The sequence below is a fragment of the Heliangelus exortis genome, chromosome 20 (genome assembly GCF_036169615.1).
Source record: "Heliangelus exortis chromosome 20, bHelExo1.hap1, whole genome shotgun sequence".
In the NCBI taxonomy this organism is placed as follows: Eukaryota; Metazoa; Chordata; class Aves; order Apodiformes; family Trochilidae; genus Heliangelus; species Heliangelus exortis.
This window is the reverse complement of record NC_092441.1, coordinates 3,588,940-3,613,052: the sequence shown is the minus strand read 5'-3', so window position 1 is coordinate 3,613,052 and position 24,113 is coordinate 3,588,940. Positions and strand designations below refer to the sequence as shown.

The window sequence follows — 24,113 nt, the reverse complement described above, 5'->3', positions numbered from 1 at the left end:
AAGATAAAAAGAGAACAAATTAAATCAAGTTGAACCTAAAAGAATATAACTATCTATTTCAAAGAACACAGAATGAAGAACAGACTGCAATTATACAATCAGGAGAAAAAATAATGTAATTTAAAAATAATATTTTCAAGGAAAACACAAACTTAGTAATCACTTGAAACCACTTCTCATGGTATCATCTTAGTTGGCAGGCAAAAATCAGAAACCAAAATCTAAACCTAAATAGCCTTTAACTTAGAGAAAACTTATACATGGATCTGGAGGTTACACTTGCATCTCGAGTTCTGCCAAATTTAAATTTAAATATTAATCCTGAGTAAAATCTGAGACAAAAGGGGTGTTACCTGACACAACAACACTTAGTTTGGTGCTTTTAGATGCTCTCCCTTGCTCCACCTTACACAGGTATTCACCACTGTCCTCCAGAGTAGCTACTGCAAAGTATTTCAAAAATTTCTCATCTCGTACACTCTTCAGTATTGTTTTGTTTTTCTGGAGTATGATTTCAATCTTATTCATTTGGGCTGCCACAGTTGAGCATTCAAACTGTATTCTGTCTCCTTCTGTAATATTACTTGAGGGCTTGACAGTCAGAGTAGGCTTTATAAAAGGTTCTGCAAGACAATAAATATAAACTTGTGACCCAACTTTTTAATTATGTCAAGCAAAGAAATGTAGAAATAAAAGCTAACTTACCCCTGACTGTAACAAGTGTTTTGTTGCTGTGTTCTGAGCTTTCAAATTCAAGTTTTACACTTCTCCTACCAAAACAATCAAATTGTAAAATATTATCTCCTTCTTCAACAGGAAATTCCACTTCAGAGAAATTTCTGTATCGTTCAAGTATCTGTTTTTCTTTAGGTGTTGAATTCATCTTTATCTTCCGGAAAACAAAATATAAAGGAGGTTCTTCTTCTGGCAGCTCACAACGTAACTTCACAACTTCACCCTCTAAAACTTCATTTTTCTCAGCAGTCAGAATTGGCTTGGTCATTCCTTAGGGAGAAAAAAAAAAACAAAAAAACAAAGGGTAGAATCCTGATAACCATGGCAGTGATTGGTGTTAATAAACAGATAGTAAATAATTCACAAGAACTGAGCTTTGATGTGTGTGTACATGCCAAGGCACCTTCAGAAGAACAAAACAGCACAGTCTGTATTCCTATCACTGATCTGCCATGAAGCCTTAGGATCATGATTTCATTTCTAAGCCTTAACATGAGGATTTAGTACTAAGCTTGTAAAGGCCTGTGATGTGTATGGATTTTTAACCACTTTGCAAGATATCCCATTTAACACTGACTATTGTTACTTGTCCTAGAAGGCTGTTGTCTTTTTTTTTTACCTTAGAAAACCACCATGTTTGAAGGAATACTCCTGTTACCCAACAGTACTCCTGTTACTCACCTGTTACCCAAACATGTAAGGAGTTACTGGATTTTGTCTTTCCACCTGCTTCCACAGTACACTCATAGTCTCCTGTATCTGAAGATCTAGTCACAGGTATTTCATATTGTGCATGTCCTTTGTCTTTGACAGCCATGAACACGAGCTTGCTATCCTTAAAAATTGTAAAATTATACTTCAGCTGGAAATTGGTACTTTGGCTAATATCAGCATGGCAGACAATTGACATAGGAGCCCCATTCTTTACTTTGCCAGATGGCTGAACCGTGATTTCAACTGTGTTGAAAGTAAAAACTTGATGGAGAAAAAGAAAAAACAAAGAAAAAAAAGTTATATTAATTTTCAATTTGTCCAACATAATACTGTTACCTCACATTGCTACATTTTAATCACCAAAATTAGTTCATTGTACCCTGGTAGCAGATGTTACAGTCATGGTGGTCAGATCTGACTGATGCTGACACTGGTAGCAGTTTTATCTTCCACTGCACAGATCCACCAGAGACAACCCCTGACTGCCACAGCAAATTCCACTTTAAACATGTAACTCACAAGCTTGGGATAATTTTAAATCTCTAGTTTAGGATAACTAGAGTGTAGCAGAAGATATTTGGGTTCATGTTTTGCCAGTATGTGTTACCTGCCTAACTATATACTGTTAGCAGTCCTATAGTCATACTCACAAGACTCCTTAGTAATCATAACCTGATTAATTAAAATACAGAATCATATGCAGCTGCAATGTTTCTTATTAATTTAGAAATTAGATATGTCAGTCCCTGAAAAAATATACTAAGCACAATAGTTGTACACAAAAAAATATTAAAATTGGTAAGCATCTTAAGACATACAGTTTGTAATAGTATTAATATATATTTATTGCTTTTGTGTTTATAAACACTGCAGTGATAAATAATTGGGAGTTTAACATTTTATTATTAGTATATCCTGGTATTTTTTTTATTCACAAAGCTAGATGAAAAAGTACACAGAAAGATTTATGAGTTCATTCACTTTCCCTTCCTTTAAAACTTACAGCTTTTGGGTATGCCAACTGTGGCCAGGATTCCTATTAAAAATTTCTTTTTAGAACAGGAAAACTTTCTTGCATCCGAAGAAGTCCCTTGCCATGTACATTTGCCAGTTATTTATAAACTGTCCTTGTTAAGGAGAATTTTGGACATAAGACCAATGCAAAAACTGTGAATTTTTTGCATGTGAATTGATTATACAACAATGAGAAGCAATGTTTCTTCCTAGTGATGCAAAAAAGGAAGCATGCAGAGTGTACGTGCTGGGATTCAGCAAGATAAGGTAAAAAGTAAAAGCATTCCTTTCAGAATGCAAGTTCTGTACTCTACTACTCATCCATACCTCTTCTTTTGCAAGAAAAAGAGCAAGTAGGAATGCCACTAGCATAATCTATAATTTTATTCCCCCTCCTTGCTTGCAGGCATGAGAGGGTTTTTTAAATGCTAAAAAAACCACTAGTAATTAAATTACCTCTCCCACCTCTTCTCTTATTTGTCTCAGTAAAGCAGATTTCACCAAAACTTGTATTAAAGTATGAGCAGCACATCTCATTCAAACACTATATGAAGAAACACCACCAAGTAACACCTTTTTTTCCCTTTTTTTTTAATATGGCCAAATTTCATCCTAAGCTACAGTACAGCAAATCCAGATAAAACTCTGTTATGGATGCATGCCACCAAGTAAGGTATTAGTTAAATTACTGATTTTAAATTTATGTGTGAAAAAAACCTATAATGACCTACCTCTCTCCTGAGCAAAAAGTTCTGAACCTGGAAAACAAATTAATAGAAATGTTATTTTCAAAGCTTACAGATTGAAAGCCAGTAAAGGGGCACAGTAAAAAGCCCCAACAAACCCCAAACAAACCAGAAACACATGTACACACCCAGATATTTAATTATCAAACTTACAGTGCAAGAAAATCATCAGAAGAACAAGATACATCTCGTTCCCAAAGAATAGACACTTAGTTCCAAAATAAAACAATATTCATCATCAGAGGTGATGTCTCCAGGTACCAAAAACAGGTTACGCTTTTTTCTGTTGTTTTATGGAAACAGATAAAATTCTGCAATTTTTCCCAGATCTTCAACAGCAACTGCCTAGATCAAGTAATAGTTCCCATTACTGGAAACTGGAAATGGCAAACAATGAGAATCTATCTGCTGCTCACAGGCAGATTACTGTTCAGGAAGTGACTGGACTTTTCCTGAGGGCGCCACCGAATGCATTTGCTTTGTTTAATTTCTTAAGGTGTATTAAAAAAACAAGCAGTTCCAATGACATTTATCCAGAAGTTCCTGTCAATATGGGTATTTTTAAGTCACAATTAACCATTTATGAACACAAATTACCTTTGCTATTTGACCTTGACAGGTTCTTGAGCAAATATTTCCCTTCATCCTGACACAGAGAATTATTTCAGAGAATAAATGTATATAATTATTCATTTTTCCCCTTTACCTACATTTCTAGGTCTGTGGTGAAGAAGAAATCATCTTGGAAACTGTAGCTACTGATGTATTAGACTAAAATACTGATAGGCAAACCTCCCATACTATCATCAAATATCAAAACCATGCAACTGCACAAGATTTTATTGAATGCACTTAGGATGGTGCAAAACATACACAATCATACAACTTTAACAAGAAAATAACAGGTTGGAATTCCATTTCTCAGCAGAAATCTGAAGCAGCACTGGCACAGTCTGAACTAGAGAATGCTCTGGAGCAAGAGTTAAATTTGCTTGTAGCTGTTTGAATTCAGGCATCCCTGAGAGACCTTCTGACCTTTTCTGCACTGCTTAATTTTTTTTTTGGTGGAAGTAGCCTGACAATATGACAGCCAACCTGAAATCAGGGATGATTAATTCTGCATCCAAAACACTGAAAGCAGAAACTGAACTAATGTTATAAGAAGAGGAGCAAAGTTGCAAAGCATTCCCTCAGTTTACACTGGTGCAAATGTCTGCCTGAGATACAGTAAGGAACTGATGCAAAATTCAGAATACTTTAATTACTGGCCTTCCTTTAACAAAATGGAGGACTTTTTTATGAACCAAAGCCTGAACACAAGTAAATGAGTATCCATCAGCTTTGACTTAGGTGAAATTGTTCTGAAGAAGACTAGTTGTGAAGTAACCATTATCCAAAATCTCAGTACCATGACCAGTTTCTTGATGCAAGTGAGGAGGAGATGGGAGAGATGGGAGAACAAGGAAGACAAAATTACAGATACTGTCTCTTGCCTTTCTCTCCTCTTCTGCTTTTCTTACTTTGGTATTATCCTTGCTTGCTGAGTGTACCTTGGTGCTTTTATTACACACACAGAGTGGTGTTTTGCAAAAGGAAACTGGAGGGAAACCCTCCTGTGTTTAACAAGGTGTGGGCAGTATGAGAAGCATCTGTCCAGCATCTGCAGGGAGTACAGAACAGCACAACAGTCACAGCAACTAATGACTTAAGAAGGAAGCTGGTTAACTAGCAGTAATTTTTCTTCTGTTTAATCCAACCTGTTTGAAATGCACCAGCACCAAAAGACTGATGGTTTGGCTGGTTGCCAACAATGGTCTCCAGAGCCAGGTAAAGGAAAAGAGAAGGAGGACCCACGGCAGATGGAGAACAAAGGTAGATCAGCTTTTGCTATTGGTAACAAAACACAGGAAGAAAGGAAGGAAGGAGATTTCCCCCTTTCCCCCTAAAAGAATTCAGGGCATACAAAGCTCAGCAAAACCACACTGGTCTTTCCCACGAGGAGGGGGGTGAAGGGTGGCAGCAATCTAGAAGTAAAAACCATCTTGAAGCAACTCTAGAAAGACATTTAGAAAGCAAGCTAGAGATGGCTCCAGAAAACCCAAAAAGCTTATATGAAAATCAATCTAGAAGCTGCTCTAGACAGCCATATAGAGGATGTTCTAGAATCAGCTGTAAAAGGTGCCTAGAAACAGCTCTAGAAAGTAATCTTGAAGATACTCTAAAAAGGGAGACTGGAAGCCACTCTATAAAGCAATCTAGAAGTAGAAAACAATCTCACCCTTCAGAGTGAGTTCAGAACCAGGCTGGAGGTGCCAGCTTTTAGGAGGAACTAGGTCAGAAGTAAGGTTTAATGGTGGCAGCACCCAAGGCTGTTGACACTCCCTAGTGAAGGATATTCCATAAGATTTCACCTATTAAACTACCATATTCTTCATATGCCTTCAGCTGGAGAGGAAAATCAAGGTGGTATTGACTGGTGGTAAATTAAACTGCAGGAATTTAAGTCAAAATATCATGTAACTTGGGAGAAAAGCATTTCAGATGCAAAAGAATGGCTTGAGACCATCTTCCATTAACTTAAAGGTACCTGTGCCTGTAATACAGCTGCATATTTTCCAAGCAATCACCTCACTGTAATCACTCAAGATACATTTTTCTGAAATATGCAAGATCAAAGTCATTCTAATACACATCTTATAAAGAACTCTATTCAGTCACAATGGAAAAAGCAGGATTGACCTCAAAAATGCAACACACTCTCTAAAGCAGACAGAGCAGTCATTATAATCGGATGCAATCATCTCTGAAACCTATGGGAACCATTTCATTTAATCCACTGCCCAATGAATTAGAGCCTTAAACATCAAAGTTGTGCTCATCTGGGAACTGATCCATCTCTGCTGCTTCTGCTGGCTTACCCATGACATTTCCTAAAAACATCAGCTTTGTAATTTAAACAGAACTTTGCCTCAAATGGGAGGCAAGGCCTATTTTCCTAGCAAAGGACAAAATGCTGAATAAGATTTTCAGATTTTACATTCTGTAATGTTTCAGCCAGAAAGGAAGCTGGGAGTTTGCACCACATTTCAGCTGTTTGCTTTCATCTGCTCTCCAGCTTGCTGGCATGACAGTGAAGAGCACAGCACAGTCCCCCTCTTTAGGACTGGCATCTTATTTCCTGACAGAACACGCTGATTCCAGCAAATCTGCTCTGTCTCCTGGTCTCAATGTCCAGTTCCTCATGGAGGTTTCAGTTTCTTCAGAAAATATGAAGTCTCTACATGTGTTGCCTTCAAGTTCTTTCTCACTAATTGACTGACAAAACATTTCTCTTAAAAGAACATTCTGGGGTCATCAAATCTTGACCCTGATACTGCAGGATCCACATTATTTCCTGTATAAATTAACTGATTTTAAAAACAGTTAATTGCTATAGAGGTGTACCTACAAGTTTTGAGGATTTTCTAAATATTATTTTAAAAGTATGAAAATTTAAAAATCTGTGTCCATCTATGAGGTCAACACAAGTTTTTCAGTAACTAAATTAAGAATAGAAAAGCAGCTTTGATTCCTAATACCCCAGTCCCTGACACATATAATCATTTAATCATTTTGGTTCCTTACAACTGTGTACTATTTGGCTTATCACTTCCTGCTTCAGTATACTCAACTCAAAAATAATATAATTATAACAAATTGCTGTTTTCACAAGTCTAGGCCAATCCCTGGGGAACTGTGAATTAACTGAATTTGTTCTACAAATATTTTCAGGCTATATTCTCACCTCTTGAATGTGAGACATTTGCACCTTTAAAGAGCCTCTTTGTATCCCCCTGGAGAAACGTTAATTTCATCCCTGGATTTGAATATTCCCAAGGAACATTAAAGAAACGAACGGTTTCTTGTTTGGTTTTGTTTTGTTTTCCACAAGTCTAGAAACTGCAAGGCACAGAAACTCCAGATTGCCCGAAGTTTGTGCTTCTCAGAACAAATTGTATTTCACAATGGCTCCATCTACTGGGAGTTGACCACTCCAGAGAACCACGCTGCGGTTCCCTCACTGCTTCCTCAGTTAAACAACGATCACAGATACACAACACCTCCTCCAAATGGCAATGTAAATCACATCTAGAAAAGTAACTGAAGGAACCAGGAAGCTGGTAACGAGAGAGTATCATTAAGGTTTTCACAATTAAATTTGTCATTTGAATATAAAAGCAGCCAATTATTACTATTTGGCTTTACACTTCCTTTCACACTGGAGTTCTTGTGTCTTGACTTATATTTTACATAGCATGCACAACCCCAGAAGCTGATTTAGACAAAGGACATTTCTTCTTTCAGAGGTGTGAAATGCATTTGTTGGTACCACCTCACAAAATTTCTCTGTTCCAGCACTGTGCCTAAGTGACCAGTTCCACACCTTGAGGATATTTTTAACTGCTGTCTTTTGCTTAACATCCAGCACTTACAGGTGCAACAGAAAAACAGCCTTGAGCTCTGCAATAATATTCATTGCAGAATATGGACAGCACCAGAGAAAAGGTCAGAACCTTCTGGCTGAAGAGAAAACGAATTCTGAAATATTTTTCCTTCTCAGTACATTCCCATTGGTTTTATAGTGCTTGATGATTCTCCCAGCACTACTCCACATCAGTTTCATAAGTAAAATTCAGTTGACAGCCACTCACAAAACTGATCTAAGTTGACAGAAAATCTTTCAGCAGACTTTACACAAACAGAAGGGAAGAATTTATCTGCTCCCACACACAGCCACAGCTGCTACTGATAACCTCTGGTTAGGATGTACAAAGGGGCAGATACTCCTTGAAGTACACAAACAGAAGTTCAAAAGAGGCTGGAAAACAAGCACACTACTGACAGGTTTCTCATTTCTTTCACCATTTCTTTTAGACAGTGACATCAAAATTTATTCTAAGAGAAGTGCACTAGTAGCCTCAGTCTCTTGTGTGTCACCAAAATTCTTCTTTTTTCTTTTTTTTTTAGGGGGGAGAGGGAGGGAGAGAGAGGGTAGAGGAAAGAATTATTATTTTTTTTAAATATTTCATCTTTGGGGGATTTGAGAGCTGTTTAATTAATCCAGTTGTATACCCAGAAGTTCCTCTCACCTGCTGACATGTGCCTTGCTCTTTGCACCTTATTGAAATTCACTACATGGAAATTCTTGTTCAGAACCTGAGGATCACTGCAAGAAATTTAAAGCTACCTTAAATGTGCATATAGAAAAAGATCCTTTCCTCTTCCACACAAGAAAAAGTCTTCTCACAGTCAAATACCAAGTAGTTAAAATAAACTGCAGACTTGCTACCACAGCCATTTTGAGTAGGAGTGAAAAAATACTGCATTCTGTGATGATGTAGCCATATCAGTAAAACCTTTTTGCAGACAAAACAGAAGAGCTTAATTTAATTCATCACCAGACATAACTGTCAGTATATGGTGACTTTTAGCAAAGCCTTCTGCAGACACACAGTGAAGAGCAGATGCTCTTCCAGAATGGAGAACCTCTCAGGGATGGGAAACTGGGACCAGGAATAACTTTTATAATTCTGCTGAAACATGCAGCTTTCCCTGGAAGCTTGTGATAGGACAGATGCAGTGTGAAGCCTTCACAGCCTTACTACCAAATGCCAGCTCACATCACACTGTTTTCATTCTCAAGTCAAAGAACTGACCTTGTGAATGAAAGCTCAGTTTGGCTTCTATTCTCTTCCCCCTGCTTGCCTGAGGCAGAATTTGTCACAGCACCAAGTCACACAAATCTTGCTTTCAGAATTTCTAGCTTACTTGTTTTGCCTGGATGACTTCTGTTCACTGCTTTTTGTTAAATTTATTGAGTTCTTCCTACATATAGAACCATATTAATACCCAGCAGGAAAGTTATATATCTAGTAAAAAGGGAACTCTAAGCTTGCACAGTATCTTACTGATGTTATAGACCTCTACACATGCACGCTGAACTAATCAATAACCTATTAGTCCCAAGTCAATAGCCAACTCTGACAGAAAAACAATCAACATGGAAGTAAAATTCACTTACCATTATCCAGGACATTTTCAAGAGACTAACAAACTTGTTAGCATTCAAAGCTAGAGTCATTACTCAAAACCTCACAGAAAAGTAATGCCAAGGGCTAATTTTGCCTTTTTCTCTTGTTTCACAATGACAGTAGGGCCAACTGGATGCCATATGGACAACATGGATGCTGTTCTCATTGCTGAAAGGCAAAATAAGACAGTTACATTTTGTCTCAGAATAATACTCCAGGATTTAATGAGCTCATTCTCTTCATTTTGGGACACTTCCAGCACATGCTGGAGAAAAATACTGCCTTAAAGACTTTTACAAAGCTGCCATAAAGCTGCTATGACCTTCAGAACTGTTGAGCACTCATCACAATTACAGTTACACAAAACAGCAGAAACTAAAAGCACTATTCCAAAAGTTGTGCTTGAGAATAACAATGCTTCATTAGCATCCACAGCTCCCACAAGTCCATTTAACAGTGGACTCATTCCCTCCTTCCTGGCCCTACAGGACTGAGTAGGCAAGTAGATTTTTCTCGAAGCTTCTTTACATCAACCTAACTTAATAATTTATGTTATGAACTTCACCTGAAGTCTCATATTCTAACCAGTACTCTAGAGGTAATTTAGCAATTGCAGTCTGGCTTTTATACAAACTTTATCAGTAAGCCTCAGCTACCAAATTCTTCCATAACAGTTCAAAAGCCTTTTTACATAGAAGTTTGTCTATTAATGATCTGCAATTTCAGAAGTTGAAAAGCAAGCAGATATTCAAGCAGATGACACAGCCAGGCACAGGTATTGGACAGTTAATTGAAATGCAGTCCTTCCCTATATTCCTGCATGTATAGCTGAGATGAATGAGACATATCAAACCAGTTTCCTCCTATTTCAGCCTCTAAATTCAAATTTCAAGTTAAAAAAACAAGCAAACAAACAAAACCCCCAAACCAAACACCAAAACATTGAGGACACAGATGCACTGAATTACAGGATCACATTGAGGACACAGATGCACTGAATTACAGGATCTCCACCCAAGGGCAGAGAGAGTAGGGTTGCTTAGCAGAGTCCATGCCAGCCAAAAAAGGCACAAACAGTTCTGCAAAAGCCCTCTGCAACTTCCCAAAAAGAACTCAGTGCTTGGACACAACACTCGCATTCCCTGGACACCCGCCCAAGCCCCGCGTCCCGAGGGAACCAAGGGAGCTCTGCACACCCCCTGGAAGCTGCTGGTGACAAAACTTGGGTTTAAAACGCTACAGACACAGCTCCACAGCTCACCAGAACTATTCCCCACGCACAACAAATGGATCAGCTTCTCCAAAAATTGAACGCATTTTGCTCCGGGCCAGCAGCCCCAGGAGCCCCCTCAGCGCCTCAGGGAGCACAGCGGGGAGAGGAGGCCTGAGGGCTCCCGATCCCTTCACAGAACCCCCCGGCTGCCTCTCCGCCTTCAGACCCCGGGCATGGCAGCCCTGCAGGGGAAGGCAGAGGGGGAAGGAGAGCAGCCCAGGACTCTCAGACCCCCTCAGGCTCCCTCAGACCCCGGCACCACCCGCAGGGACAACCGCAGCCCTGCGAAGCTGCTCCTGAGGAGAGGGGACGCGGGGCACAGCTCAGCCTCCATCGCCTGCCTGCGAGTCTTTAACACTTGCTTTTTGTCTGTGGTTTTCTGACAAAGAACAGGCTTCCACAAGAAGAAAATGTACAAGTGCTGCTCCCAGTTCTTCTGACAGCTGCATTTTCACACATGCTTCCTGCCAGCTGCAGAAAAAGTTTTCCAGTCTTGTGCTCAGTTGTCAGCATTTCCACATCAGAGGCATCTGCGAGGACAGGGTGGAGGTTGTCTTATAAGCACTTAAATAAACAGCAACAACAACAACAAAAAGAAACCAAGGAGAAAGGAAGTTGCACATCAAATTCTGTAAGGAAACTGCAGTGCTGCTAGAGGTCAGGGTTTGGGAGGAACTGTGTATTACACAGGACAGACTCTGTGGGGCCTTGTCTTGTATCCTCCAGAAACTGGAGACAAAACTATAAAGAAATAAGACGAGGATCAGAAGACTTTTAAGGCATTCTCTGTCAGTAGTTACCTCTTCACACACAACAGGGCCTAATGTTCTTTAGAAGGCACCACCCATCTACAGCTAAAGATTATATTTACTTTGCCCAGGAGATGACAAATAAATAACATCTACTCATTGTAACTGTAATTATGTCACTTTGTAGATGATCAAATAGTCAACAGATTCATTTCTGCAGTGGTGTTGAACTCAAGTTCATGACATTTGTACTACTAAAAGATCTCACTTCCTCACAGCTTAACATCTGAACTGTGACCAAAATATTCCCCATGAAAGCTAGCTATAAATATTTATTAGCATTGGAAAACTTCTATAGATTTAATAAACACATATATATTTAATTAAAATTGCATTGCTGGTAAAAATAAACAGTACCACATACTCCCTTAGTCTCAGCCATACGCTCACTTGTATTACCTCGAGCAAATGTGTGACTGACCGTGTGAGTCACTGACCTCATTCCCTCCTAAAGGCAGTGCAGGAAAAATTACATTCAGCCTCCTATACAGCATGGCAGCAGAGAGCTAACACACAGCTCTCACATGGAGCTTAGAACTACAGCTTCATCTTCAAACAACCCTATAGCATTTAGTTGTATCCCAAACTGCTCGCCTTTACCCCAAAGCTTTCCCTTCTGCCTACTGCTCTGTCTGCCATAGGCTAAGTACAAGTGGAATACCAGAAAAATCTACATAAATATCTGTAAGAATCAGCATTGTTTCCGTGTTTAGGACTTCCTCAACCCCTTAAAGCCACTCCTCAAAGATCTCCTTACTGCAACCCCACCAGCAGTCTTTCTCAGTATCAAGAAAATGTTTTTTCTCACAACTTTATTGTTTTCTTGCTGTAAGTCAAGGACGTATTTCTCACACATTACACATCTTTCTGAACAAGAATTGTTGTTTCTTGTCTGAAAGTTTTTTGTTTTTTTTCTTTTTTTAGTTCAAATGTCTCAACAGAATCAGCAAACTACTTCAAATGGCAAAGGTAGGTTCTCTTTTTTTGTTGGCTTTGAGATCAATCCTGAAATAAAATATTAACAGAAAATGGGGAAGGGATTTAAAAATGTGCAAAACTTTCATATATAATTAAAGCTTTTGCCCCTGCCTGTGCAGTGAGGCAGTTTACAAGTTTATATATAAAATTTTAGTAGTAGTTTACTACTGCTTTCTATTAAAACGTTTTTCTTCCAAGTTTATTTGTATGATCTGATAAAAGCAAACTATATAGACCAACATGCTGCTACTATTTAAAAGTTTGATCTACTTTCACAAGATGAATTCTGCCAGTTTACACAGGGCCACAAACAAAATACTGTGTTTACTTAGAGACTCACATGCTACCTATCAACTAGCATGTAAGCATACTTTCTTCTACAATTAATACCTCATAATATTTATCCTTTATACTTCTTTTCATTGCTGCTGTAGTTCAAAAGTGCTTTTACTCATCTGGTTACATCTTTTGGCTTTGTGTGTATATGCTCTCTTGCTCATGAAGACATGCATTTTTCATCAAGTGTCTGGCACTGCATACTGATTTTGAAAAATACAAAGTTGTGTTGCCTGCTGCTGGGGGAGGAAAAAAAAAATAAACCTATTTCAACAGAAATAAGGATAGCTTGATCCTCAGCATATTTTGTTTTTTAAATATGAAAGTTTCTTAGATGATAGGTGCAAGAACTCACTCAGAAGGTTATTCTTTCCAGGGATGCTGTCCAATCCCAGGCTCATACCTGTTCAGGGGACTTTGAATGTAGTGATGAATCAGAACGTGACCCTCTCCTGCCTCTCAGACTCTGGATCTCCACCTGTCACATACACATTGTTTAAACACAATCAGAAGGTATCTGCTTTAACTAAGCCAGACATGACCCCTGGTTTATTTAACTTGACTATCACCTCTGCCAGTGATGTGGGTGAATACAAATGCAAAGCTGAGAATAACAATTCCAGCGGTGGAAAATACAGCAAAAGTCTCAACTTCACCCTTCAACTTCACCCCTCAACCCTCAACTTCACAACAGGTATGTCTTGCTGTACACCTTCTCAGGACATTTTATCTTAGGCATAGCCATATCTAATGCAATGGAACTGCAGCAGCAGGGTCAGGGGTTTGTTTGGGGCAGGTACTCTTTGGGACAGCAGTGTGCTCCTGCCTTGACTGTGAGGCTGAACTTGACTGGAGAAGACAGTTATGACCCTAAGAGTCAGCAGTGCTATCGTGGCAGTGCTCACTGAGCCCTCCATCCCATTTGCCAATGTTGCTGCTTAACTCTGAGCCTTGCTTTGGAGCTTGTCCTGCACTCAGTGATGCAGTCTTTTCAGCTTTCTTTTAACAGAGCCAGTTTCCAAACCAGTGCTGAGCTCACCCACCTTTCAAGCAAGGAAAGGCCAGAATGTGACCCTGTCTTGTTTCTCAGAGAATGGCTCTCTTCCTATCACATATGTATTCTTCAAAGGAAGACAAAACATCTCTCCCCCCGTGAAGATTCAGAAGAGGGAAGCTGCTGTGATTTTTCTGTTTATTAATTCCTCTAGTGACTTTGGAACCTATAAATGCAAAGCTCAAAACAGCTTCCAAAATAACACAAAATACAGCAACAGTTTTAACTTCACCTTGGCAGGTATGTATGGACGGAACAGTTCACAACTGTCACTAAACAGGGACCACACAAAATTCAGAATGTTGTAATAAGGCAAGTTTTTTTTATCCAGAAATCTTGTTCTTGCAATGTAATGTTCAAAATACAGTTTTTTAAAATAAAAAAAGAGTTTTTTAAAGTAAAAAAGATAGAGTTCCATCTGCTAGATTGTAGTAGAGGTTGAAATGCCCATGAAGGATGGCTGTAAAAGACTCACTCTTATGAGAGCTCCCTGGTCCACTTGGGAAGAGTCTAGTTCAGTTTCTCTCTCTGGTCATATCAGAGTCTACTGGCACCAGTGAGCTCCCTTCCTTCTGCTATGTCTGTGTGCACTTTGGACTCTCCTGAGTAGTTACTTTAACCACAGTTAATCCAAAAGCTGAAAGAAATGCAAAGTCTTGATTTTAATTTACAGAAAAAATGAAACAGCTTTGATTGCATAAATACCTTGTTTTTTCTTTTTCTTTTTGTCAGAAGAGAGACACTCTTACCAACCCCTGGTAATTTCTTTTGTGCTCCTCTTGCTACTATTTGTAGTAGGATTTGCTCTGGCAATTCGATTTTTCATAATTCCTTCATATAAAGCAAGTAAGTTATTTGAATGTTTGTTTCATTTTCCACAAGTGCTTGTTTATGTTGTCAGTACAGTTTCATGCAGTTTCATAACCATCATGTTGCAAGTAGAGTTACACTCGTGGTATTTTAAGATGTTTTCAAATCTCCTTTTAACCAGCACAGGCAACTTAACAAGACAGTGACAAGGCAAAACCTCTGAGCTATATTTTAAATGGCAGGTCTGAGATGGGAAAAGCAAAACAATATCTGATTTAATACACATAAACACTGGAAAGAATTATCCCTCATTATTCTTAGTAAAGCAAAGAAATTCCTATAAAAATGCTCTTGGTTAAGGAGTAATTTTTATCATGAAAATAACATTACCTGAGATGATCTGGTATTCAAAAAATATAATGGAGCTCTTTATTCCCCTCTAGAAACAACTAATATACGTATATACGTGTGTGTTTGGTTTTTTAAAAAAATTTGCAGGAAGATTTAAGTCTACCAGGCCCTCACCTGGCCTTACTTCAGCAGTGAATGCAGAGGACTCTGAAAATGATGTCATATACACAGAAATTGGTAAGCTCATGCTACTTCTCATGCAACTTACTGGTGGGGGTTTGGTTGAAGAATGCTATTATGTAGCTAGCGTGGGCAAATTTCTTCAGGGACTGCAAAAGTAATGGAAGGAGACACCTAATACCCAAGTGAGCTAATACTCCTATCAACCATGCCTGGCAGAGACATTATTTAAAGTCACTCAGGATCCACATTTGGCACTGACAACCATGAAGCCAAAACTGCAACTGGATAAATAAGTTTTATACAAAAATCTACTGTAAACACAAGTAGAATTATTGTATTTAGCAGTTCTTGGAGATCACTGCAATAGCCATTACAGAGGAAAACAAAAAGACAGCAAAAAGATCAGAGGTGCAATGGCTGTTCACTAAGAGACAAATGTGGGCTATGTGCAAGTTGTAGCACAATAAAACTTACAGAGCTCCTACAGTCTGTTCAAAATTGTTCAGAACACATTAGGTCTTTATTCCACCTTTTTTAACTTTGACAAGACTCAAAGTTAAAGCTGAAATTCTGAAGTACCTCCAGACAGCAAAACAACTGGCACATATGTTAAGACATTGAACTACTTCACCTAGTGAAAATACCCAATAATGAGGACATTATATGAAAGCCATGATGCTATTATCTTGCAGGTTTTCTGCATTTGCCTTCAATGTGAATGTTGGTATTCTCCAGGGAAAAACAAGCCCCTAAACCAAACCAAAAGCAAAGATATTACGTTTCCTATTTCTAAGTATCAAAAAGGAAATCATTCTCTCTGAACAAATCTGCCTTCCTGTTCATACAGCACATAGAATTCTAACTGCTCAGTGCCCTGTGCAGCTCTGCAAGATATCAGTCAGCATTCTACCCACACAGCCTGCAAGGACAGTGACAGTAGCTCTGATAAGGCCCATGAATGATACAGAAAGCATGGTAGATTTCCTGTGTTTCAAGATTATTTAAAAAAAAAATTAAAAAATCTGGTCATTCTCTTGTAATGGAGTTAACTGCTGTTGATCATCTTTCATCCAGATCCCGTTACACCACAAGAAGAATACATCAACATTTCTGTTATTAGAGGAGAAAATGAAAAAGGTAAAAACCTCAAGCTGTAACATCTGATATTCAAGGATGTTTTGGGCAACTTTTGCTGGGGAGGGCGGGAACAGGGAGGTGCTAATAATAGCAGTTACATACTGAAATTGCTTACTTACTACAGAGAAACTGAAATGAGGCTCTCTTGAAGGGAAAAAAAAGGAAACAACTCTAAATAAAAAGCCTAGCACCATATTATGACCCCAAAATTCAACAGCCACATTATGAAACCACACATGTTACTAGTTGCTGATGCTATATTAATTTTTCTGTTGTATATCTGTACCAATAAAAAGTATTAATTATGTTATTCTGGCTCTCAGCAGAGAAGAGAGGTTCTGCTACAGTCTATTCAAAGGTCCTCATCAGAGACTGAGTACAAGGTAAGATCTCTTGTGATTAACTTCATCACCTATTTTTAAAGAATCTTTCATTCCTCAGATGTGGTAAGTACTACAAGGTCTGCACAGAATGAGATGGTGTTTAGATACAAGTTTCCTGGCAGACAGACAGACAGAACTCAGACTCTGCTAGCAAGCAAAATCCCCAAACCAGAATGTCTAGGAACTTCAACTTAGAAAACACAGAACAGATAAAAATTGGAATAAACAAGACCCAACCAGCAATCTCATTAGACAAACAGCAACTTATTGCCCATAAACACCATAAAATAACAACTCAATTTTCTATCTGTGCAAACTCTTGTATTTGATTTTAAGTGTTGTCACTTAGGTACAGGATAATTATGAGCACACAATAGTCTTTTTGCACCATTTTCTATGTACAAACAATTTTTGTCCACAAAAATGCTTGTAAAAAGCTGTTTCAAATTAGTTTCTTCTGTTTCCTGTTTGTCTGGTTATGTGCTTTTGATTTTTATCAAGTGCAAGATGAAGTACTTTAAATGTTGAATAACTGAGGCCAAGTGATTAAAATACATTTCTACAAACAGTAAAAGATACTCACCAATGTTAATAAAACATTTCAGATTTTGATGTCTTTTTTTAAATAAAAAATGCCATTTTCCAGCAGAGACTAAAATTGGATCAGCAATACACAGATGAAAGATGACATTTTAGGTTAGGATGGAGTTTTCTCAGTAAAACTGAAGACATGAAAAAGAATATGGTCAGCATTGCTAACAAGGGACAAGTTGTCACATCCCTCTTTTCAAAGTAACCTGGAAGACTTGGACAGTACAAATTTGATAGAAAACAAATGCACCAAGTTTTAGCAGAACTATTTGCATAGTAACCACTGAGCCCATGACACTGTTTAAGCCAGTTCAGGCAGAAATGTTTAAGAAATTAATTTTATTCAACAAATCTAAGTTTACATATTTTTGGCTGATGTTACATACTTCATTAAAAAGTCCTTGAGTCTAGAAATGTGCATCATTTCCTTCATGGTGGTGTCTCTGCTTCTCAGCTGGACCACTCCATTCTCCAGAGTGGCATCAGTTATCAAGACCATGAAGAGAACACTCATCTCATCATACCTGCAGAGGAAAGAGCACACCTGCTACTGCTTTTGGTACACAGAAAATTCAGATAAGTCATGTCCAAATGACCATAAGCTGTAAATATTTATTTTTGCTGTACTGCACTAAGTCCAGTGTGAATACATCAGTTTTCTTGTTGGCATTCCTTGCTTTCCTGACTACATTTCTTTAAACTATTCAGTTACTTTAGCAAATAAAAAGAATGTTATTTGGTGATCTATGACAGGAGTATTTTTGTAGAAGCAGAATATATCTTTGCTCTTGTTATTTAACAGTCAGACTTCCTTTGAAGACTACTGCACAGAACAAACAGTCACATTTATTTTCTCTCAGGAAAAAATACTCATCAGTATGCTCAAAACCATCAAAATGAGCAGCAATATGCTCAAAATTCAGCCCCAATCAACAAATTATTATGAAGCCATCAACTGGAATAAGAATTTTTATCTGCACAAATAATTCCATCACATACACTAATGGTAATGGTTCTAGACTTGGAAGAACTTTTAAGTTCAGGACTAGACAGAGTGTGCTATTTGAAATACTGCTTAATGAAACACAGAATTAGTCCAGATGTAAAAATGGGGGCTGAGGGTGGGAAACAGTTCTGCAAAGCTGTGCCTCATCTTAAGAAATTTATTTTCAACAGGAGAGTCTCTCAAAGCCATTTCACACTCCAGAGAAACAACATCTGAAAATCTTATACTTCACCTAATTTTAAAAATTAACATTGCTCTTCATAACAAAACAAACTGAATCTGAATTTAGAGTTTGGAATACATGCCTTCAGTCATGTGGTTACTGCACTCGATGACTTCTTACTGAAACCAGGAATATTTTCACTACTCCACAGAAAGTCACCTTTCACCTTCATAGTTTAATTTACAAAAGACTGTTTCTCCTTACTTTGTATAAAGCTGTTCCAGAGATACCTGCATGGTTTCAAGATAACCTGGCCATGCAGAAATTCTGTTTTCTGAGAGTTCATTGAACAATCCTTGACAAACCTGTGTTTAAAAAAAAAAAAAGTTAAAAGACAGACTTTGGGGGGTTGAATTCTATACAAAGAAAACATTAGAACTCTAGTTAATGCCTGGTATTACCATTCCTATCTGATGTTAATTTTCTGGCTGAAAAAATCCTAAAGTAGAAAGCAGCTTGGCAATTAAATCTCCATTTCAATTTAAAAACATGCCTGTGTGTGCTTCCTCCCTTCTGTGGGCACTGACTTAAACAGAAACTTTTTAAAAATCCTTCTGAAGATGGGACCCATGCATTAAAATCATTCTGAAAGATTAAAAAGCCAAGAGTGATTCTGTTACTTATTTTCTTAATTTTGTATACAAATCTCTGAGAAACAAAGTTGCAGTGTGATTTTCAAAAAACAAACAGTGTCTGAATTGTAACAGAAGGTTACACGCAAAGTCAATGCTCAGAATTAAAATTCTTACACCTTACCTGTCTCAGCTCTGCTGTTGGACCCTTTCCTACATCCAAGGCCACTTTAAGAGGTGCTAAGCAAGGATGAATCTTAAGAACCTAATAATTTTACAAAAAGCAACAGATTACTAAACATATTGTATGTGAAATTCTAGGCAGAATTGGGAAATATTTTTTTACTGAAATCAAGGTTCTAAACACATAGATTTTCCTCATAACACAAGGCTCTTAACTAGAAGCAAGCTGTATTTGATATGAGAAAAAAAGGAAAGATTGCTCATGGGGGTGGGAAGGGCTGCAGAGGGGACTGCATGGACCAGTCCCTTGCTCTCAGTGAGAAGTGCCCTGTCTGTAGCTGCTGGGGAAGGGACCACAGGATGGAAAAGGGAGGTATTTCCATAGTTAAATTTACCACATTTTCTGTGGGTTTGATACTTACACCTACTCCTGGCATCTATCATTCATTCTTCCTTACACTTTCCACAGAAAATTACCTTTCTCTGTGCATTTTTCCTTTTTGTTAATGGATGCTCAGCTAGCTGCAGAGAATCAAAGAGGTATGCTAATGCTCCACGGTCCAGATTCCCACTCACAGACAGAACATGAGGGATAATGTTCTTCCTCCCATCTCGGCCCTAAAGAAAAAAAAAACCCACAAAGGAACACCTCAAATGCTGTCCCAAAGAGCCTTTTGCACACTTATTATATTTAAAATACAATCAGACAAGTATTGTAACAAGTTACCAGTAGTCTATAAAGTGTAACACTAACTAGGTCAGACTGCAGTAGTGGGGAGAGCAGAGGGTAAGAGTTTATTTTCTTGTCCTGCCTCTCTGATCAGAAATGTAAACTATGGCCAATCCACTTGAAACTGTGTTTTCTTTTGGAGGTTTGTATATTACTTCCAAGTGACCACAAGGATCTGCCCACACATTTTGAGAAATCACTATATAATCCAGTGTTTTTGGTGACATTACAGTTTTCTACCTCCTGTACAGAAATAAGCTCCAAGAACAGGAAAGCCAAGGCTGCCATGAAGAGAAGGTTACAATTTACTGGGAAAATATCAAGTTATTCTCCTTTTATCTGTTCAGACTGACTTTTCAAGTGTTGCTATTTGCCAGAAGTTTGCCCCTACTCTCTATGTTCAGTGGAATTACAGAAATTAAGAACTTTGTCTTGACATCTACCAGGTACAAGCTGCAACTGACAAGAGCTGCCTTGTCAATACAGCTCATTTCTAATGTCAATAAATTAACTCTTTGTAAAAAAACCCAAAAAACAACCACAACCACAACTTTTGAAAGTGAAGATATGACTGCAGAGTATCAATAGTACCACTTTTCAACAAAAGAATATAAAGACAGTCACATGCTAAGCAACTGGATCAGCAAAGAAACCTTTTCTCTCATGCATTATTTATAAAAAATACTTTTAATACAGTAAAGCTTACAAGTAATTTTGAACTATCCCCTGGATACATCTGTAACAGTTCAGTATCACCGAGGTTCAGCAATGTTTCTATTGTTTCTGTCCCCCAAGGAAAGGTGTAATGTAAATTAAATCCTCTTCTTCCTTCTTCATCCTGAAAATCACTGCTGCTGAAGTTAGATGGAGCTACTGCAAACTGAAAATCAAAGATTTCAGAGGTGATCACTGCAGTGCATGTTGTATTAACTACAAAAAACAAGTCTGTGATGCAAGCTCAAATCTATGCTTTCAACAAGATTATTACAAATTGCAGCCCAAATCTCTTTGCTATTTTACAGCATTTTGAGCTCAAATCCCTTACAAACACAAAGCATTTGCCTTCCTGCATGTTGAAACTACTTACTATAAATACTTTTTGGATTTTTTTCCTCACAAGAAATACACGTATTTCAGTGACAAAAGGCAAGCAATGTAACTCTTCAAAACCCATCAGGGTTTCTATTCTCCCCGTGAGATACTAAGAAGGAGGCCAAGCTTTCCCATGGGTGTGCTGCTGTTACCTTTCTCCACCACTGGAGTCTCTGGCGTACCCAGTAATCGAGCCACTGTCCTGCAGTTCTGGGAGAGCTAAACCATGTGAGCAAAGACGTGGTCCTTTCGCCTATTCTTTAAACAATAGCAATGTCAGCAAGTTAACTCCTTCAAAAATAACAGGGAAAAAGCAAGAGACAGTATTCAAAAAAAAAAAGCCAAAAGTTAAGCAAGTTCAAACAGTGAGTTCAAGTATGAAGAGGGATCAGCCCCTCCATTTCTCTACCTTATGGGGTTTTTGTTGTGTTGTTCACTTTCTGGAACAGAGTCAAAGCACACTCCAACTTGTGCAAGGCCACAAGGCAGTCTTTTGTTCACCAGTTCTAAGCAGCTCAGATACTGCGCCAAAGCCCCTGTCAGAAGACAAACTCCTGATTTTAGTAGCCAGAAGACTTTTTTTTTTTTAATTCTACTGACAGTGAATGGAACACACAATACACATACTGTTTAGATCTGCAGCCCCACTAATGTCAACGACTTGCAGATAATGTTAACGACTTGCAGAAACGAGCTCTGCAGTGTGGGATTCCTCCAGGTACTTCAACAGCTGTGATTTTAACACACCTTGCCCCTGGTTACCAGGGAAAGCACAGGATGGGCACTTTGGTATTCACACTGTTCAGGGCCCTGACAAGGCCACAGACCCAGATCACGCAGCTGAAACTTTCCCAGTGTAGCAGCACAACTGGAAATTTTCTTTAAACACAACTGCTCGGCTCCCAGCAAGAAAACACAAGCAGGTGCCCGGGCTGTCCAGAGCGCTGCAGAGAGCCGCCTCAGCCCTGCGGGGCGGGACACGGGACGTACCGGGCAGCAGGCTCTCACGAAGCACCCCCGCACTCCCCAGCACTTCTTGCAGGGCCGAACCGCCGCAGACCCTTCCCTGCAGGGCTTCCCGCAGCGCCTCAGCGTGCACCAGGCGGAGGCCAGACCCGGCCCACGGAGCACCGAGAGCGGGAGGGCTGTGGAGCGGAGCCTCCACCTCCAACACCTGCTCCCGGAACGCCAGCACCCAGTCCCACCACTGGGCCGCCAGGTTGCGGCGCAGCGCCACGCCCAGCGGCCCGAAGCCCGGGTGACAGCCGCTGAGGTAAGCCCGCCAGGGCAGCGCCGGCCTCGGCTCCGCACCGCCCCGCAGGAAGTGCCGCCGCCAGCACACCTCCAGCAACTCCTCCCCGAGCGTCCCCTCAGCATCGCCGCCGGCCGCCGCCGCGTAGGGCCGCGCCGCGGACACGCTCTCCACCCCCTGCGCCGCGGGCGGCCGCCTCCTGAGCCCGGAGCGCTCTAAGGAAGCTCGGCTGCACCAGCGGCCGCCCTGGCGACAACCCAGCGCCATCTTCCCCGCCTCACTCAGGGCGTGAGGGGGGAGCGGTGCGCGCCCTGCGCATGCGCCGCTCCCTCAAGGCGGGAAGGGTGAGGGGAAGCGCGGCGCGTGCGCGATAGAGCAGCGCCCCCGCCCCACTGCCGCTTTCCCGCCCCTTCCCCTCAGGGTGTCCGCTCACCCCCGCCCCGGGCCGCGCTCCCCCAGTCGGGTCCTTCCCCCCGGTCACGGCCCCTGATTCCCGCGGCTGAGGCGGTGTCCGTCAGGGGCTACCGCCTGGCCTTCTCCTCTGGGCCTTAGCAGCCCCAAGCTCCCCAAGAGATTGAGACCTTGAGGTGCGGGTGTGAAGGAGACCCTGCCCTTGCGGTGCCCTGGGAAAGCGCCGCATCCGCACAGGGAGATTCGTAAGGGAAAAGATACTACAGTTCACAGCAGAGCAGCTGCGCGGTGCTTGGTGCGGTCTGAAACAAGGTCAAGGCTTTGCAAGCAGAGAGCAGGGTTGAAGCGAACGTGTCCCGGCAGCACCTCCCGCCAGTGCTGGGCGAGGCAGCTCCGCCCGGCTGTCAGCTGAGCCCTACAGCACAGCAGTGGAAATTTCCATACACGCTGCAGCAAGGTTCTGAGCCAGTGCCAGAAGGTGGGGCTTAGGAGAAGAGGAACCATTCTGCGAACTGCCTGCCACAGAAAGTTATTGTCTGAAATCCCCAAAAGCAGCAATAATCCCGGCAGGGGCTCCCTGCTGCAGGCACAGTGCCTGAGCAGGGCACTGGGTCAGCGGCAGAGCCAGCCCTGGGTGCTCAACTACAGCTACACAAATTTGTAAAGCTGATTTGGGCTGAGCTCTATTCTACCACGATATCCCTGACAATATAGTAAAGCTATTTACTAGAGCTCCTTTACCATCATTTAATGTGCAGCTGCCCTCCAGGGAACACTTTCACCAGTTAGTGGGAATTTAGGAACAGCGTAAGGCAAAAAAAAGTCAAAATCTGATCCTGTTTTTCAGAGCTGTTCCTCACTGTTTAAGAATCACCCACATCATAGCTCTAGAAAGAAATTTTGAGGCCAAGTTTAGAATTGTTTCAGCTTCTACAGGCAGCTTATTTGGAAGGTGTCAGCTTCCACCTCATTTCACCAAGAATTTACAACCCTGAAAAACCTGTAGTGAAGAGTCACGAGACAGAAGCCTTCTTGCCATTTCCTGGTTAAGTTTCCAAAGCACACTTTCAACAAATACAACTTGCAAACATCTGTCCAGGTTTCACTTTAAAAACCCTGGTCAGTGCCATCTGTCATTTAAGAGTTTATTTTGGTTTGCACCTTTGAGACCTTTAAGATTTAATTCATGAACTAGAAGTTTTTTACATACACTTTTTAAGTATAAAGGTTTTAAATAAAAGCAAGTTTTCCATGCATTTTGTTTCAGGTAACTGACCTGGAAAACTTTGCAATTCACATGTCATTTTCCAAAGATAAACAGCCATCTACATCCTTGTCTTTAGCACTGGGCAAGGACAATGTTGCAAAGCCAATTAAAAACAGGTTGCAAACTGCACTTTTAGACTCAAGAGTAAAATTTCAGGACTCCACCTTAAGTTCTTATAGCAACAGTGAATGA

The 24,113-nt window shown here is 40.1% G+C and overlaps 3 protein-coding genes across 8 annotated transcripts in view; 1 reads left to right on the top strand and 2 right to left on the bottom strand.

Moving 5' to 3' along the window:
- PECAM1 (platelet and endothelial cell adhesion molecule 1) overlaps positions 1-14,303 on the bottom strand; it is a 39,166-nt gene extending 24,863 nt beyond the window's left edge. For 2 of the 3 annotated variants that reach the window (XM_071764472.1, XM_071764473.1), the window contains exons 1-6: positions 4,355-7,159; positions 3,363-4,094; positions 3,195-3,221; positions 1,417-1,710; positions 706-1,005; positions 354-623 (exon numbers count right to left, since the gene is read on the bottom strand). In XM_071764472.1, the coding sequence (XP_071620573.1) occupies positions 354-623; positions 706-1,005; positions 1,417-1,710; positions 3,195-3,221; positions 3,363-3,396 (925 nt within the window). In that variant the 5' untranslated portion in view covers positions 3,397-4,094; positions 4,355-7,159. Of the gene's footprint in view, positions 1-353; positions 624-705; positions 1,006-1,416; positions 1,711-3,194; positions 3,222-3,362; positions 4,095-4,354; positions 7,160-9,270; positions 9,449-14,205 lie in introns of those variants that run through there. The other variant, XM_071764474.1, reaches the window with a different exon arrangement.
- Positions 11,761-17,932, top strand: MILR1 (mast cell immunoglobulin like receptor 1). The gene is given in 9 exon segments (XM_071764481.1): positions 11,761-12,190; positions 12,287-12,331; positions 13,053-13,370; positions 13,686-13,970; positions 14,463-14,576; positions 15,039-15,128; positions 16,149-16,211; positions 16,538-16,594; positions 17,640-17,932. Coding segments are annotated over 9 exon segments (1,053 nt in total). The 5' UTR covers positions 11,761-12,156; the 3' UTR covers positions 17,687-17,932.
- Positions 16,262-22,599, bottom strand: POLG2 (DNA polymerase gamma 2, accessory subunit). 4 transcript variants are annotated; one of them, XM_071764479.1, is made up of 9 exons: positions 21,982-22,599; positions 21,401-21,527; positions 21,144-21,249; positions 20,606-20,779; positions 19,647-19,787; positions 19,171-19,251; positions 18,619-18,719; positions 17,572-17,709; positions 16,262-17,316 (listed from the first exon to the last, which is right to left on the bottom strand). In XM_071764479.1, the coding sequence occupies exons 1-9, from the start codon at positions 22,508-22,510 to the stop codon at positions 17,292-17,294; spliced, it is 1,422 nt and encodes a 473-aa protein (XP_071620580.1). In that variant the 5' UTR covers positions 22,511-22,599; the 3' UTR covers positions 16,262-17,291. The 4 variants fall into 4 exon arrangements, 3 of the variants coding, with proteins under 3 accessions (XP_071620580.1, XP_071620581.1, XP_071620579.1); XR_011729971.1 differs by lacking the exon at positions 16,262-17,316 and adding an exon at positions 18,442-18,533 and having other exon boundaries at positions 17,510-17,709; positions 21,982-22,598; XM_071764480.1 differs by lacking the exon at positions 16,262-17,316 and adding an exon at positions 18,497-18,533 and having other exon boundaries at positions 17,510-17,709; positions 21,982-22,597.
- Between the last annotated feature and the right edge of the window lie 1,514 nt (positions 22,600-24,113).